Raw genomic sequence first — 17,293 nt, forward strand, 5'->3', positions numbered from 1 at the left:
TGGAAAAAAATGATTCTCACTTAACTCATGTCACATAATCCACACCTCCTTTTTCCATTCATATGGTTAGAACATGCAAAATGTGTGCGTTTTTGGTCAACATATTAACAGTTAATTCTTGAAAACACTGCATTAAATGTCAACTAGAAGGATGTCTTTCCCACTATACAGTACGCTTGACTTGAAGATTCACCTCTCTTCATCACTCATTAGTCAAGAGCCCTGTCTTCAATTCAAATACAACTGTTAATAGTTAATGAAATTTTATCAAAAAAAGCGCACATTTTGCATATTGTGACCATACAAATGGTTAGCAAACATATGGATTATGTGACACAAGTTACATTAGAAATTCAAAAATGTTATCCTTGGCTGTTTATCACATTGTTTGTCGTTGGACAGAACTGGTCACCTTCACTGTCCCATTATGTCATAAACAATTTTCACTCATTTTGCATGAAGGCATGAAATTAAATTTTTTTCTCAGCCGTCATTACAATGCATGTGGAGTAAGTGACATTTAAACATTGCTTATTATTATAGGGTGGAGTATTTCTTTAATATTTTTGAGGACCATGAGAAGTGTGGATTGGCTTAGTTTAGCAATTCTGTGGGCAATGTGTAAAATCTGTAAAACGGCATTCATAGGAGACTATAGCTGAAGTCTGGGTAATCTGATATTAAACACATAGCTGTACATATGGCCACATGTACAGAGGGCTTACAAGTTGAAATCTTAATGGGTTTTGGAGTCATCTCTGTCATTCATTGTCTGAATGCTTCTTTGTCATTAGTGCAGATCATACATTTTAATTTGTATTTAAACATAGCCAAGCAAGCTGTCTATTAGAAAAACGTTTTGGCTTTAATACCACTTGTTTAACAGCACAATTCAAGTGGAGTGCTTAAATCAGACCAGAACAGGCATCCCCTAATTACAGACTGTATTATGTGAAAATCAGCTGGTAGACTAGAGGTCTGTTGTACTGCAAAATAATCGCTCTTGGGCACATTATGTTGTAAGAGAGTGCAGCTTGCGCCTATTAGAAGAACTGAGGTGATGTTAGTGTTAAGCAGAATAAAAGCCCCAAGAGTATCAGGCTTTTCCCCCTAATTGAGTGGACATGTTTCCCAGTTTGATCTGTTGTGACTTCATCACACCAAGAACAGTTTGTGATGGACATGGACTAAATATTGTTACATTTACACTCAAAACTGTTCCCAAAGGGAGATATTTCAAGGGTAAAATGTGTACCTTTTCTTCTTTTGAGCCTGTTATATAAAAAGTGACAATGCTGTCACCTCTACAGTGAATTGAATTGCAAAGACTGAGCAGGGTAAAGATAACCCTTTATCTAAGCAGAGTGTACAGCTTGCACTCCGGTGTGGTGTGGATTTGCTTAGGTCGATGGCTTGTGGAGGACCCTAGTAGTAAATAGCACATTACTGTTGTTTTAGCTGTAAAACTTGTGTTAAAAGCCTTTCAGTTGATTATCTGGGGAGATGGATTGTTGGAACGTTTAACCCTTTTATGAGACTGTTTTGCAATGATTTTGCAAAGGTTTCTTCTATTTTTTCCCTACTGGGTTTTTTTTTTTTTGGGGAGTTGTTCCTTGTCTTCTTAGAGAGTCGAGGCTGGGGGGTTGTCAAGAGGCAGGGCCTGTTAAAGCCCATTGCGGCACTGCTTGTGTGATTTTGGGCTATACAAAAATAAATTGTATTGTATTAATTTGCTTTATGTGGATTTTTTTTTTTTTGCTTAAATATTTCACTTTTACTCTCATATGCAGGTGAAGTTGTATTATTATCTTATACTTTCATTGAGTATCAGTACCTACTGCAAATCCTCAGTTCAGAAATGCTGAGGTGTGCAGTTTACTCTAAATAGCAGCATTTACAAAAGCTCCCAGATGTGCCTCTGTGTTAGGAAAAGGTTTGCCTGACTAAATTGCAAATTAAGCATATTTAGCTCTAAGAAAGTCTTCTGTGTTTTACATTTTTTTTTTTTATAAATTGTGATTCACCTTGAGATTATATTCATATTTAGATACGTTGTATGAATACAACCTATTGAAATTGTTATTAGGCAGCATGTTTGCAAAGTGTATACTGCTGCTGATTCACAGATCCAATATCACATTTCATGCCTGGTTGCTGTCTATGTGGAGTTTGCATGTTCTCTCTTTGTCTGCATAGGTTTTTCTTTCTTATCCCAAAGATGAGTGTGTTAGGTTAACTGGCAATTCTGTCAGTGTGTGTGTGAGCCCTGTAGTAGAGCAACACACCATCCAAGGTCCTTTCCTTGTGCCTGATGTTGCTGGGATAGATTGTAGCTTCTTGTGATTCTGAATTGGGTTACGCATATTTGAGAATGTTATGTAAATTTAATAAATAACACCTGGTCTCAAACATTTTGATGCTGGTTTTAATGATAATCTGAAATCCACAAATCCATTTTAAGTAGTTCTATGATTTGAACAGAAGTGTTTGTTGACAAGTGAAAGGATCAGAAGGGGCTTGTGATGGGAACTTGTTTTTTGCCTTACTTTTATCAGTAAAGAAATACAACAGCATTGTGTAGTGGCAGGGGTAATTTATTATTTGTGACCTGGAATATATTGTATCATTCTTCTTTACATAGCACAGCTTATAAGCACCTCACCCACTTATCCTTGCTCAAATATGGTGTTAATGGCATTAAGGAAAGCAGACAACAGTAAAATTATCTCAGTCCTTTTAACCTAAGGTCAATGCAGTCTCCCTCTTCTACTGGCCACTTTTGGATTGCCACTGGGACCTGCCACTGCTCCTGAGAATATTGTCCTCAAAGGAGGTGGTTGGTCTAGATTGGAAAACAGTCTTTACGGTAAAACTGAGGAAGGAAGTATGAAAGATCCAGAGAAATATGTGTGGAATGTAGCTGTTTGTTTAATGGAACTTTTTCCTTTTACCCTGCCATTGTGTGGCCGTTGAGATATTTCCTGGCTGGCCTCCTCTCCACTGCTGGCTAGTTTACCTCATTGGCGTGGCACTCCTTCCACATTCTGCCCAAACCCACATCCCTCTTCCCAACCGACCTTCAAACTGGGAACAAAAATTAAGCTGTTAGGATGCTGCTTGCGATAACCGATAATGAGTGGCTTTGAGAGAGTCCAGCAGGGTTTTTTAAACAAACATGCTGGATAATGGAAAATGAGTTGTGAAGCAGAAAAAAATATGTTGGATAGGCTCTTAATTTCAGAACCTTTTCTTTAACATGATTATTTTGTAGGCGTATGTGATCTCAGTGGAGGGAGTTGGTTTTCAATGAGTAGACACAATATTAATTTTCAAAATGTATGTTTATCTGAATATGACTGATTATTTCAGTATCATCAATGAGAGTGTCTGAATGAGGTTTATGGTAATAAGCAGATGTTGTATGCACTTTTCTAGTTGTTTTTCATACTGTGCAAATGCTGATGAAGATGTCAGGAAACAAACTGTGAAAACAGATAAGAGGACATGGCTCTTTTAAAGTGTAGAGTAAAATGTTAATTTTATGCACATAAAAGTGAACAGCACACTCACTGCATTAGTCACTGTGTCATTAAATGAACCTCCTTCTCAGAGCTGGCATTTAAGCAGCCTTATATTCAAAAGTAAAATTATAATAATGCAGAAAGCTTCTGGAGAAAATGCATCAGAATGTCAAGAGGCGAAATAGTTTTAAAACAGTGTGTGACATGTGTGGACCACTCTGGACCCTCTGAAAGTAACAGTAAAGGTAACATTAACTGCAAACGTTTACTTTGAATTTGTTTTGTGTGGCAGCACAGTTGTGCCTATGTAATGTCTGCATGTTCTTCTCTCAAACCCCAAAGATGTTTTTGTCCAGGTTTCAGTTCTGCCATGAACCCTGTCTGGCTGCTGTCAGGATTAACACCATTGTTTCTGGGGCATCAATTACATTGAGCAGATTTTTGAATGTTATGTTATGTAATTTTATAGGACTAAGTGGTATATTTTTTACTGGCAAATTGGCTTATAATATTTACCACTGTCTGTATTTTTGCAATTTACACATTCATGTTCCTAGCTATTCATCATAAATACAGGGTGAGCTAAAATGATGCACCACATTTCTCAAGGTCATTGCGCAAGGTAGAGGCAGCTAAGTGAGTTGGGGTGGGGGTCTTTGGACAAGCGATCCCTTATAATTTTCAGTTGCCAACATGCTTTGGACCAGTGCGCACCGTGCTTTCCCTGTCGAAGCGTTCTTCAAAAACAACAAATCCATCATCACTATGCAACGTGCCTTCTGAACGCAGTTTAACATTCCTCCTAACAGTGACGTCCCAAATCAGAAAACAGTTCTTCAGTGGGTGGCTACATTTAGACAGGCGGGTATAACATTGAACAGAAAATCTCCAGGCCCTCCTCGGACTGTACGAACGCCTGAAAACATCCAAGCTATAAGGGCATCAATTTTGCAGTCTTCTAGACGTTCAGTGCACAAACTTGCTTCCGCCTTAGGCATTTCTGACACGTCTTTGAGGAGGATTTTGCATGAAGACCTTAATTTCCATCCCTACAAAATGATGGTAGTGCAGAAACTCACTGAAACAAACTGGGAGAGCCATAGAGAGCTGTGCGTGAACATTCTGCAAGCTATTCATCAAAATCTCTTTGTCATGTGCAGTGACAAGGCATATTTACATTTGAATGGCTATGTAATTACACAAAACTTTTGCTATCGGGCTGAAGCCAATCCTAGTGAACTTTATCAGAGACCCCTGCACAGTAAGTGTGTTACAGTTTGGTGCACCATTGCAGAATTTGGAATTGTAGGCCCTTACTTTTTTGAGGGGTGGGGAAGCAATGGTTACCGTCACTTCAGAACGTTACATTGACTTTTTGCGGCTCTAACTGGAAGAAATGGATGCCTGGTTTCAAATGGATGGAACAACAGCTCAAACAATGCAGAGATCCATGCAAGTTTTGCGGGAGATGTTTCCGTGGAGGCTTATCTCCCTGCATAATATCACCTGATATAGCTCTGTGAAATTTCTTCTTGTGGGGCTCTCTTATGTTGAATGTATACACATACCAACCTCAAAATCTTGAAGCCTTCAGGGGTGCTATTTGCCACGAAATTGCCTCTATTCCCCTTCAAATGGCCAAATGAGTCACGTGAACATTCAGAAATCGTCTCGAATAATGTATCACTAATGATGGCCACCACCTTGAAGACATCATTTTTAAAACACTTTGAAAAAAATCTATTTTGCATACTCTTTCTTGTGTCATAACGAAATGTCTTTTGTCTTGTACCGTTAGTGTAGAATAAACATTTGAAATGTAGTACTTTTTTTTTGGCTCACCCTGTATCTTCAGCACACTTGGCCATGCTTATCATGAATGGGACCATCTAAAAATTAAATGAAAGGTGTTGAATTTTACTCATTACTCTCTCCCACTGTTGTCCTTTAGGGCCAGGCTTGTTCTCTGGTGCTCAAAGTTCTCCAAACACGGGAGGTCTGTCAGTCCTTGACAGAAGTTGCATGGAGTGATTTGATTGAACAGGTGTTGGCTCAAGTTATACAGGTCTGTATTGGTAACATGGTGAGAGAGACGTTTTACATGTGTGTGCACATACATAACTTTGAAAAACTGTAAAATTGTGCAAGTTCATAGTGTCTTATGTGCTTCCTCTGACTTTCAGTGCCTGAAATCTATATCTGTATTCAGAGTGAAAGTAGATCACGAGAAAGTGATTAAGTGTCTGGAGTTGACCCGATTTCTCATCACTACAATCCAAAAACAGGTCAGTCTATGTCTCACACTTGCAAACTAATTCATTTTCCACAAGACTCATTTTATAATCATTCTAAAATTATTCAGTCTGCTTGAAATGTTTAAAATTTTTAATTACCTCATTGGTGTTCTGTTTAAACCCAGAGGTGAGCATGTCTGTTCCCCGAAACAACATATTTAGTCCCCTTTTTTGACGGAAGTAGTAGAATGGCTGGCTTTGTAAGTAGGATAGGTTTTTGTTTGTGTTTATTAAATATAGTTTAGGGATCTAAAACTAAAGAAAGAAATATTCAATCACAGACTATTTGTTTTTAGTGGCTTGTTGACTAATAAATATAACTAGCCATGGAGCCAGCCGTGCTATTTTATTTGATAAAAGGTTCAATTGAAAAAAGGGTGGATAGAAATCATTAAGAGCCTGGCTTATTGGTGGAAAGATTGACCCAAGTAAAAATAAATGCTAGGGCCTTAAAGAACAAAGCTTCTGATTTAAAGTGTGCTCACCCTTCATTTAAAATTGGTATGTGCTATCAGCCCTGTGTCTCTATTCTGTATACAGTACTATTACTGTTTCATGCTGCTAATTCTATCATATTTTTTATCCCCAGAAACTATCAATCAGTCTGACGGACATCTTGCCTCTGTTACAGTCCCTGGACCAATTGCAGGACTTTCACCGGTCTTTGCAACAAAGTGATACATACTGGAGTGTAATGAAGCTATTTGGCATCTTGTAAGTAGTTTTTGATTGGAGAATCTTCCATGAAGAAAATCAGCCTAATGGCTATCACATTGGATTTAGAAGATATTAAGTTTACAAGTTATATACTATAATTAAAACTGAACTAAATTGGAACAATTATTAAAAAAAAAAAGAAAAAGTTGAAACACTTTTTCTTGGGGGCAGCACTGTGTTGCAATAGTTAAATCCATCCATCATCCAACCCTCTATATTCTAACTACAGGGTCACAGGGGTCTGCTGGAGCCAATCCCAGCCACACAGGGCGCAGGGCAGGAAACAAACCGTGGGCAGGGCGCCAGCCCACCACAACACACACAAACACACCCACACACCAAGCACACATTAGGGCCAATTTAGAATCTCCAATCCACCTAACCTGCATGTCTTTGGACTGTGGGAGGAAACCCACGCAGACACGGGCAGAACATGCAAACTCCACGCAGGGAGTACCCGGGAAGTGAACCCTGGTCTCCTTAATGCGAGGCAGCAGGACTACCACTGCGCCACTGTGCCGGCCAATAGTTAAATCGCAAATTCTTAATTATGATATATTTTTTAAAATGTTATGCTTTTCACTGAAGGAGTTGCATGGAAATATTGTTTAAGTGTATAACATAATATAATATTCCCATTTCTGTTTAATCCAATTCAGTGATGTGGGAGATGGGCACATCACTGCAATATTAGTCCTCACATCACTGCAGAGACATAAAATTTACTTATCTTTGTGAATAACATGTATAAACTAACATTTAGAAGCAAAGTAAATGTATATTTTTTTAATTTAATAATTTGTTAATGTAATACATGGTTTAATTACATTAATTATAGCTATACTGATTTAGCATTGCTTAGTTGATTTTTTTTAACAGAATTGTGCACCTTACTCAAGAACATGCTGCCAACTACTAGATAAATGTCCTTAGATTTAATGGTTCAGTTTTATAGATCATAGGTTCTTAAAGTATGAGTAACATGTTTTCTGAATTTGTTTTTCGCGCAGAGTTGTGATTCACAATTGTATTCAGTGGGAAAGGGTTGTATACATTTTGTGGAGTATCTTGTGATGGTTCTGCATGGACAGTTTAAGCAAATTACATTGCTTTGGTATGACCTGTGATGATTCTCCAGGGTGGAAGTAGATAACTGTCTCCGGCAATTCTGGGCCTTGTAGACACAAAAAAGGCAGACTTGGGTCTCTAGGAGAAAAAAAGTTTAAGAAACACTGTTTTAGATTTATGTAGTTGTGTAGATTATATAGTTAAATACTACACAAAATGTAATTTTCATCCATTCACCTGTTCAAAGCATCTTATCCAATACAGGCATTGTGTGGAGACAAAATTAAAGTGAAACATCAACCTTAGATGGCACCACTTAGGCATGTGATGTGACTACAACTAAAGACTCCGTACTAAAACAGAAACAACACTGGTGATAGTGCCACTCTTAACTTGTATGATTCTGAGAGAATCATCATCTGTTTGTTGTACCTGGACTGCAATTAAAGTAAATGTATATTTTTAAACCCTGTGCTATATAAAGTAGTGAATCATTGGTAAGAAAAGCACTTGGCAGAGGAACTGGCAATTCCTGTACCATAACAGAAGATTCATGCTTAATATCGTGGCAGAAATAATATGGTGTATAAAAGCATTTTCTCGTTTATAATCTAAATTTATCATTTTGGTTTCTCTTGTGTTTGCAGTAAACCAAAAAAGGAAAAAGTGAGGGTTGCTGAGGAAGAACAGTCTAAACAGAATTTGCAAAAGAAGAAAAAGAAAGGCTTTCTTCCAGATACGAAAAAACGCAAGAATCGGAAGAAGCAGACTGTGGAGGAGGTAAATATGTCTAAATTGAGCACAGAGGATGACAAAATAACAGAGGAAGATGGAAAGAAAAACATCAGAAAACAAAAGAAATCCAAGAGAAAAGCATTAGATGAACAAAGTGCTACTCCATCTAAGAAGATCAAAGGTGCCAATGATAAGAAACACAAACAAAAGAAAGCAAAGCAGAAGCCTGGAAATACCAAGTGAAATAAACTGCCTTCCAAGTAAATATGCCGAAACTAGTTTTATATGATACAGGTTCACTTTTACCATTTTTGTCTATTATTTAATAGAACTGAACTGTTCAATGTAATTTCTATATTTTATTGATAAATGATCGATGTGTACAAAACACAAGCCTGCTTTCTTGGGATTCCCTTCTAACACAACTTTACTTCCTAATTCACTCTCTTTGGCCACAATTTAATGTAGAGTGATGAATCAGGGTCTAATGATATTTCAGTGGGTTTTATACTTTTGCACAGATCACAAGGATACAAACAAAATATTTGGGTCAGTTAGAGACACGATATGTTGATCAACAAGTTGAAGATTAATTTTTTTATCATTCACTTTATACATTTTTAAGGATGGAAGTACTTAAAAGCAATAAATTAGTTGCATTTATGAAAAAGCAAGGATAAAAGTTACTAAAAGTGTGTAAGTTTCACAATTTTATGTTTTCCTTTTAAGTGTCCACTTTTTTGTTTAAGGTTGAGTTCATTTCCTAATTTGCCTAATGGAAAGAAGTAATAGTGGACTACTTTATTGAGAGGAATGCAGTGATTTGCACTTTGAATTTAGAAGTAAAAACTTTAGAAAAAATGAAAAATCAAGATATATTTTGTCATTTGGGCATAGATTACCATTTTTGATCAAGATCAACAGATCAGTATTTAAGGTAACGCCAATCGGTATGGTATAATAGTATAAAGTAAGAAAACAACATTTCTGGGGAATGACCACTGATTGCATACATACAAAAATGAATTCTTATATTCAGATTGTGTTTTTTTTATTTTTTATAATATGTAAATTGTTATCACTTAACTCATTTTTAACAGCAAAATAATGTGATATGAACAGACATGAGTCAATTTAAAACACCATCCGGTATGAATGCATGCACCTTGAGACAGATAGATTGGCATGCTTGTCTTGTTCCCAGTGTTACCATCATGAGCTTAGGCCACAACCCTGAATTGGATTATGAGTTAGAAACTGGGTGGATTGACTATTCAGATTAGAAAATATGACAGAACCAGCATAAAGACAACTGTACGTTTCAATTTAGCCAAATGATTTATTTTTAGTGTTGGGTGCTGAAACATTTTATTTGGTATTTGGTACACTGTATTAATGATGGAATGTATACTCTATTTTAACTGTCCTCTGAGACTGTCATTTTCATGTAGTTGAATATGGCAAGTTGCTGTTGGTTATACAATTGTTAGTAGTTACTAAGCCATTCCAATAGACGTTTCACTGAAGCCAGGATGTTATTTTTTTTTCTCAACAAACTTTACCAGATAACACCAGGGTTGCTTTTACTGGTTCAAACATTCTATTTTATGCATATTGTCCATACATATGCAAATGATAAATAAATATTCTAAATAATTTAGTACTCAAATAACCAGGATTGTTCAATACTCTCCCTCGTATATGTCTGTGGGTGCTGATTTTTGCAACAACCAGTCTTTAAATGAAAGCCAAATCCTACCTGTAATGCAGCAAGATGCTTAGGTGTGCATCTAATCATTGCTAGTCCAAGTTCAGAAATGCCAGAGAACACCGACTCACGTGTGCATGTCTGTGTGTGTATATGTGTGTTTGCATTCATGTATGCAAGGCTGGTTAGACACGAGTATTATTTATCTGTCTGTAGTCTCTGTAAGAGAAAATATCGACACAGTATTCATGAATCACAGTAGGATGTTTGTTCCACTTGTATCTGATTCTTTTTTGCTTTTTAAAATTTTGGATGAAACTGAAGATAATGTTTTTTTTTTTTTTTTAAATGATGTTCGTTTACTCTGTAAAGTCAGGGAGATGCTGCAATACTACTTCCCTAAGAAATGTACACAGATATACAGTATGTCTTAATAAACAAGAAGTTCTATTTAACAGTAGTCTGCCTCCATTTGATATGTTAGTTGAAAAGAAAAGCACTAGCCATGAGTCTCATTGAGGAGCTGGGCTGAAAACCTGATGGAAGATTGGCTAAAGATGCAAAAAAAATCCTTCCAAAGAAAAAAAATAGGGAAAATTCCTAAAGTCATTTAATACCCTTAACGACGTTAAGAATCAAATGGCGAAATTTTTAAATGTCTCAGGTAGATGGAGCACTTAATTTGTGTTTAACCTGCTGTGAAATGCAAGTCTAATTTCAGTGTCACAGTCGGGCAGGGAACTACTTCCATAGGTAAGAAAATCAAAAGTGCTATTTTTCACTTTGTTAGCAAAAGAATGACTAATGTGATAAAATTACCTAATACTTTTGAACTATATGGTTCTGTAAAAACATATTAATCATTACAGCTGTCATGTACACCTGAGAGGCGGTTTTGAAATATAGTACTTTTTATTTGTCACAATATATGGAGTGCGATTCCAGAATCCTGTTTCAAAACTGGTGAATTGTTGCCCTTCATATGCAACAAGGCAGAAAATAGGATAATAGAAATGTTTTGCACCAGCAGATCTTAGTGTATGGTGCGTGCTACCATGATCATTGGGGAGCTACTCTTCAGTGAAATGTCTGATGTGATTTTCACCGTTTTAAAACCTCTTTACTATTGAATGCCCTACTCTGCTCATTCCATTTCAGTTTTAATGTGATTCTGAAACTTTGACAGAGCTGGCTGATAAAACCTCATCAAAGAGGTGGTTCTGGTTTAAGAATGCATACACTGGCTTTTCTGAATGTGAATAGGTATTTTTCCTTTTCTATAGTATTAAAATGCAATTCAAAGTGCATTACGGTGAGCTTTGCGTAATGTTTTTGTAATAAATGGATGACCAATAAAAAGCTAATTAGTAGGGGTAGCCCTATCACAGTCTAGCCAACAAGTATGGATTAGCAGCTTTAAAAGATTGTATTTGTAAAGTTTTCAGCAAAGGAGTGTAGATACTTTAAATGTGGCCAAAGCACATGGCCATGCCTGCCAATCCATATTTTAGCCTGCTTATCCACTTAAGGAATCCAGGGAGCATGTGCCTGCCCTGGCAGTAGTAGGTTTAAAATGGGAACCAACGTTGCAAGGGATGCCAGTTCATCACAGGGCACAATTATGTACACCAATACATTTTCACATGGGGTCCGTTTAGAGTGACCAACTAACTGACCAGGGTTGTCTTTACCACACATGGTGCAGGGGATTAGGTTTGGTTGTCTAGTACTGGAATACCAGGAGCCCTCGCAGATAATGGGAAAAGCATACAAATTTCACAAAGACTATGACTGGGCTGAGACTATAGAGCTGTGAGGCAGAAGGTGCCCTAACCACTGTGTTAACTATGCTTCTCTCATAGTGATTTACAAACCAAAAAATATGTTTAAATCCTTAAAATAGGTGTATGGCCGCAGGAGAGCATAGAAAACAAGTTTAGTCAAACATAGTGCTTATCTGTAATCAGGCGTCTAGATGCCCCATTGATAAAAACTCAAGTTCAGGTTCATTGTCATGCACATAGTAAGATGAAATTGTTAGCTCAGCTATGGAATGACAAATGACTTTACTGATGGGTTGTCTCTCTTCCCCTGCCTTCTACATTTTGTCTTGTGCACTTCAATCACTGGGAATTAGGCATAGGTGATCTAGGTGAAAGGGATTTGTGTAGGCTTATATGTGAGGGTAAAATAAATATCAGAGACTCAGATTTCCTACTCCCAGTGAAGCTCTGGCATTAACTGCATTTAAGACAGAAATGATCAGGGCTTACAAAAAAATGTTTCTGAGTTTCATTGCCAAGGTTTTGGTACAAACAAACAAAGCTCTAAAATACTGTGTGTTAGCCACTGTGATAACTGAGACTACTGTTAATTCTTCACTGCTAATAAAGTCAAATGGGTGAAACAAAGCTACAGTATATCCCACATTAATTATATGTCAGATTTGAATATTGTTTTGACTTCTGCATGTAGTCCACATATTTTCAAAAGATTTAACATATGCTACCTGTTTGAAGGTGGAATATCAATATATAACTCTGTGTTATCCACTTAAGGTGTACAAAATAAGGTCAACATTATCTAGTACCTATTAGGACCCAGTTTTGCTTCCAGAACAGCCTGAATTCTATAAAGGTGTTGGAAATATCCTCAGGGATTTTTGGTTCATGTTTACATGAGAGCATCACACAATTCCTGTAAATGTTTTACTCCCACATTAGCAATGTAAATGAGTGTCATAGAAGTATGTAAGACTTGTACTGGATATGTATGAGGGAAGTGTGACAGTGGTTAGGTCTGCAGTAGGAGTGACTGATGCATTCAACGTGGAGGTGGGATTACGTCAGGGATCGGCTCTGAGTCCTTTCTTATTTGCAATGGTGATGGACACGTTGACAGATGAAATTAGACAGGAGTCCCTTGGACTGTGATGTTTGCTGATGACATTGTGATCTGTAGCAAGAGTAGGGAGCAGGTTGAGGAAACCCTGGAGAGGAGGAGATATGCTCTAAAGAGGAGAGGAGTGAAAGTCCGTAGTACCAAGACAGAATATGTTTGTGTAAATAAGAGGGAGGTCAGTGGAATGGTGAGGATGCAGGGAGTAGAGTTGACGAAGGTGGATGAGTTTAAATACTTGGGATCAACAGTACAGAGTAATGGGGATTGTGGAAGAGAGGTGAAAAAGAGAGTGCAGGCAGGGTGGAGAAGAGTGTCAGGAGTAATTTGTGACAGACTGGTATCAGCAAGAGTGAAATGGAAGGTCTACAGGACAGTAATGAGACCAGCTTTGTTATATGGGTTGGAGACAGAGCTGGAGGTGGCAGAATTAAAGATGCTAAGATTTGCATTGGGTCTGACGAGGATGGACAGGATTAGAAATGAGTACATTAGAGGGTCGGCTCAGATTGGATGGTTTGGAGACAAAGTCGGAGAGGTGAGATTGCATTGGTTTAGACATGTGTAGAGGAGTGATGTTGGGTATATTGGGAAAAGGATGTTAAATATAGAACTGCCAGGAAAGAGAAAAAGAGGAAGGCGTAAGAGAAGGTTTATGGATGTGGTGAGAGAGCAAGATGTAGAGGACAGGAGGATTTGGAACAAAATGATCTGCTGTGGCGAGCCCTAATGGGAGCAGCCAAAAGAAGAAGGTCAATGTAAAACAGCCATTCTACTTAATTGAAAAGGATTTGTATTGGATTGAGATGTGAGGACTGCACAGTCCCTTAAACTGAAGTCACTCTCGTGTTTGTGTAACCATTATGAGTAGATATGTTGTTTGTGATAAGGAACATTATCTTGCTGCAGTTGTCATTTTAAAAAAAGCGAAGATTGTGGCCATAAAGGGGCATAAAAGATTTAGCAACAGAGGTTAGGTATGCAGTGGCCTTTAAATGAAAAACATTTTAATATTAAGAAGCCTAATGTACACTAAGAAAACACCACACACCATTACACTATTGCTGCCAGCCTGTAATATAACACATGGCAGGAGAGAGCCATTAATTCATGCTGTTTACAAATCTGACTCTAGCATCTGCATGTCACAGAAAATCACAATTGAGAGCTGTCATTATTCTTCAAATTGACACATGTCTAGTTTTGGTCTTGTTAATAACCACTGTAGCCTCACTTTGTCTGACAGAAGTAAATCCAGCATATTCTGATGCTGTAAGTCATCTGCTTCAAGGTTTACTGTGTTGTGCCCTAAAGAGATGCCATTCTGCATGCACCTGCTTGTTCAAACTAACAGAAATCTTCAATTAACTGCTCTTTACAAGTCTGGCCATTCTCCTGGTGTTTTAACATACTGCATTATGGCTCACTAAATGAGTTTTGTTATTAACTGAATTTCTGTGTGAACTGTGGAGACTGTTGTGTGGAAGCATCCCAGGATGCCTGCTCTTTCTGAGAGTCATTCAAAGTCACTCAAATACAGAGCTGGTGCCACCATTAATGTGAATTAGGCATTTGCCTAGGGTGCAGGTTAGTTACCGAACAGTCAGTTGGCACACTAATAAGCATGGCCTAGGGCACACAATAACCTAGCACCAGCACTTTTTAGATATATACGTGTTTTTCTTATGCTAATGTATGGCCAAATAACAGCTAAACCTCCACAGTGTCTGCCTGCTATATATATATATATATATATATATATATATATATATATAAAGGTGCAGCCACATTATTGGCTGCTTGAAGGGGCAAGTCATTTGCATTAATGAGCAGGTGTATCTAATCAACAACTCACTTGTGTGTATATGCTCGAATGATAATATATGCAGTACTATTTGTACTTATTTTTTTTTCTCAAATGGTCGGCAGGGATATCCTTCGCTCTGAGTAACTTAACGATAACAATGCCGAATTTAATAAAGGTGAGTCTGAGAGAAACAGACAGAAGAGAATCATGTAGGAGCATGGGAGGAACAGAACACTACAAAAGAGTAGTCATTCTAAATTAAAGAGAGCCCTTATTCAAAGTGGATTATAAAGGAAACTGAGATGGTAACATTAATGCAGATTGTTGAGCTTCAGCAGCCCTGTTACCCACGAAAGTAAAGCCATCCCTACCAGAAGACTTCCAAACGGGAGGGGACTGTCGCAAATTTCACATGTATTCATTAATGCATATCTGAAATAAAAGCTGGCACAATAGCGTCTTCGTTTCTTTTTCTGTTTGGCAGAAGAAAGTGAGACTATGTTTAATGGTTTACCCTGTAAATATTGTAACGGCACAACACTAGTGCAGCAGCGGGAAAGCGGCAAAACCGCAGTGGCAACGCCAAGGCGGGAAGACACAGCGGCCTGAGCTGGCGTACCGGTATAACAATTAGCATGTTCAGAGCTTTCAGCGGGAGAAGGCTATAAAAAGACGATCTCACCACAGCCAGGCGGTCACCATCATTGCCTGGATGAGCCAGCTGTCCTTGTCAGGAAAGCGAGGTAAGAGTTTTTTTTTTTTTAAAGGTCTTTCATACGTGAGGCCCCCGCAGGCTGGAACGGCGCTGCACGACTATATTTTTTTGTTTTTCTCGTTGCAGTTTACTCCTATTTCAGTATTGTGGATTATTGTATATACAAAGATTCTTTAAAAAGTGTGCTTATCTTAAAGACACTTTAAAATGACCATTTCTCAATGTAGTCTCTCTGCGTTCCCACTACCCTCAGATTCACAAGCTTCTGAATACTTTTAAGAAAAACATGTTTGGCTCAACGGCGAAATCAGGTCAGCACTATTTCTTTCACCTCTTCATCACCGGCAAGTTATAATCCCTAGTTATAATGCGGCTCCTTCTATCGCTGCTGCTCTGTTGGTTTCGGAGGCCACATCTAGCATCTTTACTAGATGCTGGTGTATAGCAAGCAGTCCTGTGTGCTCACACATTTCCGACCAGTTTTGAACATCTCTAGCCACATATACACCTATACTGAAGGCACGAACGCCTCAAAATGGCCATTGTTTTTACACCTTCAACATACAAAAATGGTACAATTCACTGTTCTTCTACTTACGAACTGATGAACGCACAACAGTGCTGATCTCTCTACAGTTTACTGCAAGGTCAACATGAGCCCCATTCCCGAACCACCAGGTTAACTTTTTTGAAAGTGTGAAACTTTATGAAGAACCCTTCTGGATTGGTAGACAGATATTCAGGCTGGTTTACAATGTGTACGTTTCTGAACCTTTAATGGTTTTGCGGTGTGTTCATTTATTTATTATAAACAGTTGCCATTTTCTTATAACTTAACTTCTTACCCATTCCTTACCATTCAGTAATTGACAACTGATGGACCATTTTCCAATCATCCAGTTTTTCCCCAATGATTTGAGCGCCCCAGTGTTAGATGGAGGCGGTTTGTTACAAATACACTTGTGTGCCCCAGGGCCATGGATGTTGTGTCCTTTCACCAGAGGTGGCAAAAGTTCAAGTAAAAGTACAGATACTTGCGTAAAAAAAGACTCTGGTAAAAGTACAAGTACTCTTTCAACTTTTTTACTTAAATAAAAGTAAAAAAGTACAGGCTCTGAAATATATTCAAAATATAAAAGTAAAAAGTAGCCTCTCCAATAATGATTGTACAAGCAGTTTCTGTTCAATGCTGACTGAAAACTCACAGTGTATTAATACAGCTTGAAAAATATCAAATCACTGTAAATTACCAACAAAACAAAAACAGTATACTGATAATGAACACTCACATTGCTCCAGTGCTCACCTTTCAATATCAGCATGACAATTTTGTCAGAAATTCCTTTATTTTTACAAAACTACCATAGTCTTTTATTCAACTTCAGCAGAAGCTGGTTCTCAAAGTTCTCTGAATCAAGGCATGCCCTTTTGGGTGTAAAAATCAGTCCTACACTGCTAAAAAGCCTCTCAGAGGAAGCCGAGGCAGGTCATGGAGTGTTGAGCTTCAGAGACAATTTGCATATTGCTGGGAATAGGAATTACTTTCGATAGACACATGCCCGCCTTGTTTTCACAGTCGAGTCCCCGCTCCGTTCTTCTTTCTTGTTACGTCGTTTCCGTCTTGTTACGTTCGTCATGCGTGATTCGCGCCGATTGATACTCTATCGGGATCATCTTTCCTATATACCTCTGGCCCAATCATTTAGGTTGAAATCGGTCTTTATGCCGAGAGTGTGAAAAGATGAAAAATAGAAAAATACGTATTTCCCCACAAATGCATTAAAACTAAAGTAACGGGCTTGTTTTTAAAATGTAAGGAGTAAAAAGTAC

The 17,293-nt window shown here is 37.9% G+C and overlaps 1 protein-coding gene across 1 annotated transcript in view; it reads left to right on the forward strand.

The window, feature by feature from the left end:
• mybbp1a (MYB binding protein (P160) 1a) overlaps window positions 1-10,498 on the forward strand; it is a 44,635-nt gene extending 34,137 nt beyond the window's left edge. The window contains exons 24-27 of the mRNA XM_039756890.1: window positions 5,473-5,586; window positions 5,705-5,806; window positions 6,405-6,529; window positions 8,248-10,498. Coding sequence (XP_039612824.1) covers window positions 5,473-5,586; window positions 5,705-5,806; window positions 6,405-6,529; window positions 8,248-8,578 — 672 coding nt within the window. The 3' untranslated portion in view covers window positions 8,579-10,498. The remainder of the gene's footprint in view (window positions 1-5,472; window positions 5,587-5,704; window positions 5,807-6,404; window positions 6,530-8,247) is intronic.
• The last annotated feature ends 6,795 nt before the right edge of the window (window positions 10,499-17,293 follow it).

The sequence above is a fragment of the Polypterus senegalus genome, chromosome 6 (assembly GCF_016835505.1).
Source record: "Polypterus senegalus isolate Bchr_013 chromosome 6, ASM1683550v1, whole genome shotgun sequence".
Lineage (NCBI taxonomy): Eukaryota > Metazoa > Chordata > Cladistia > Polypteriformes > Polypteridae > Polypterus > Polypterus senegalus.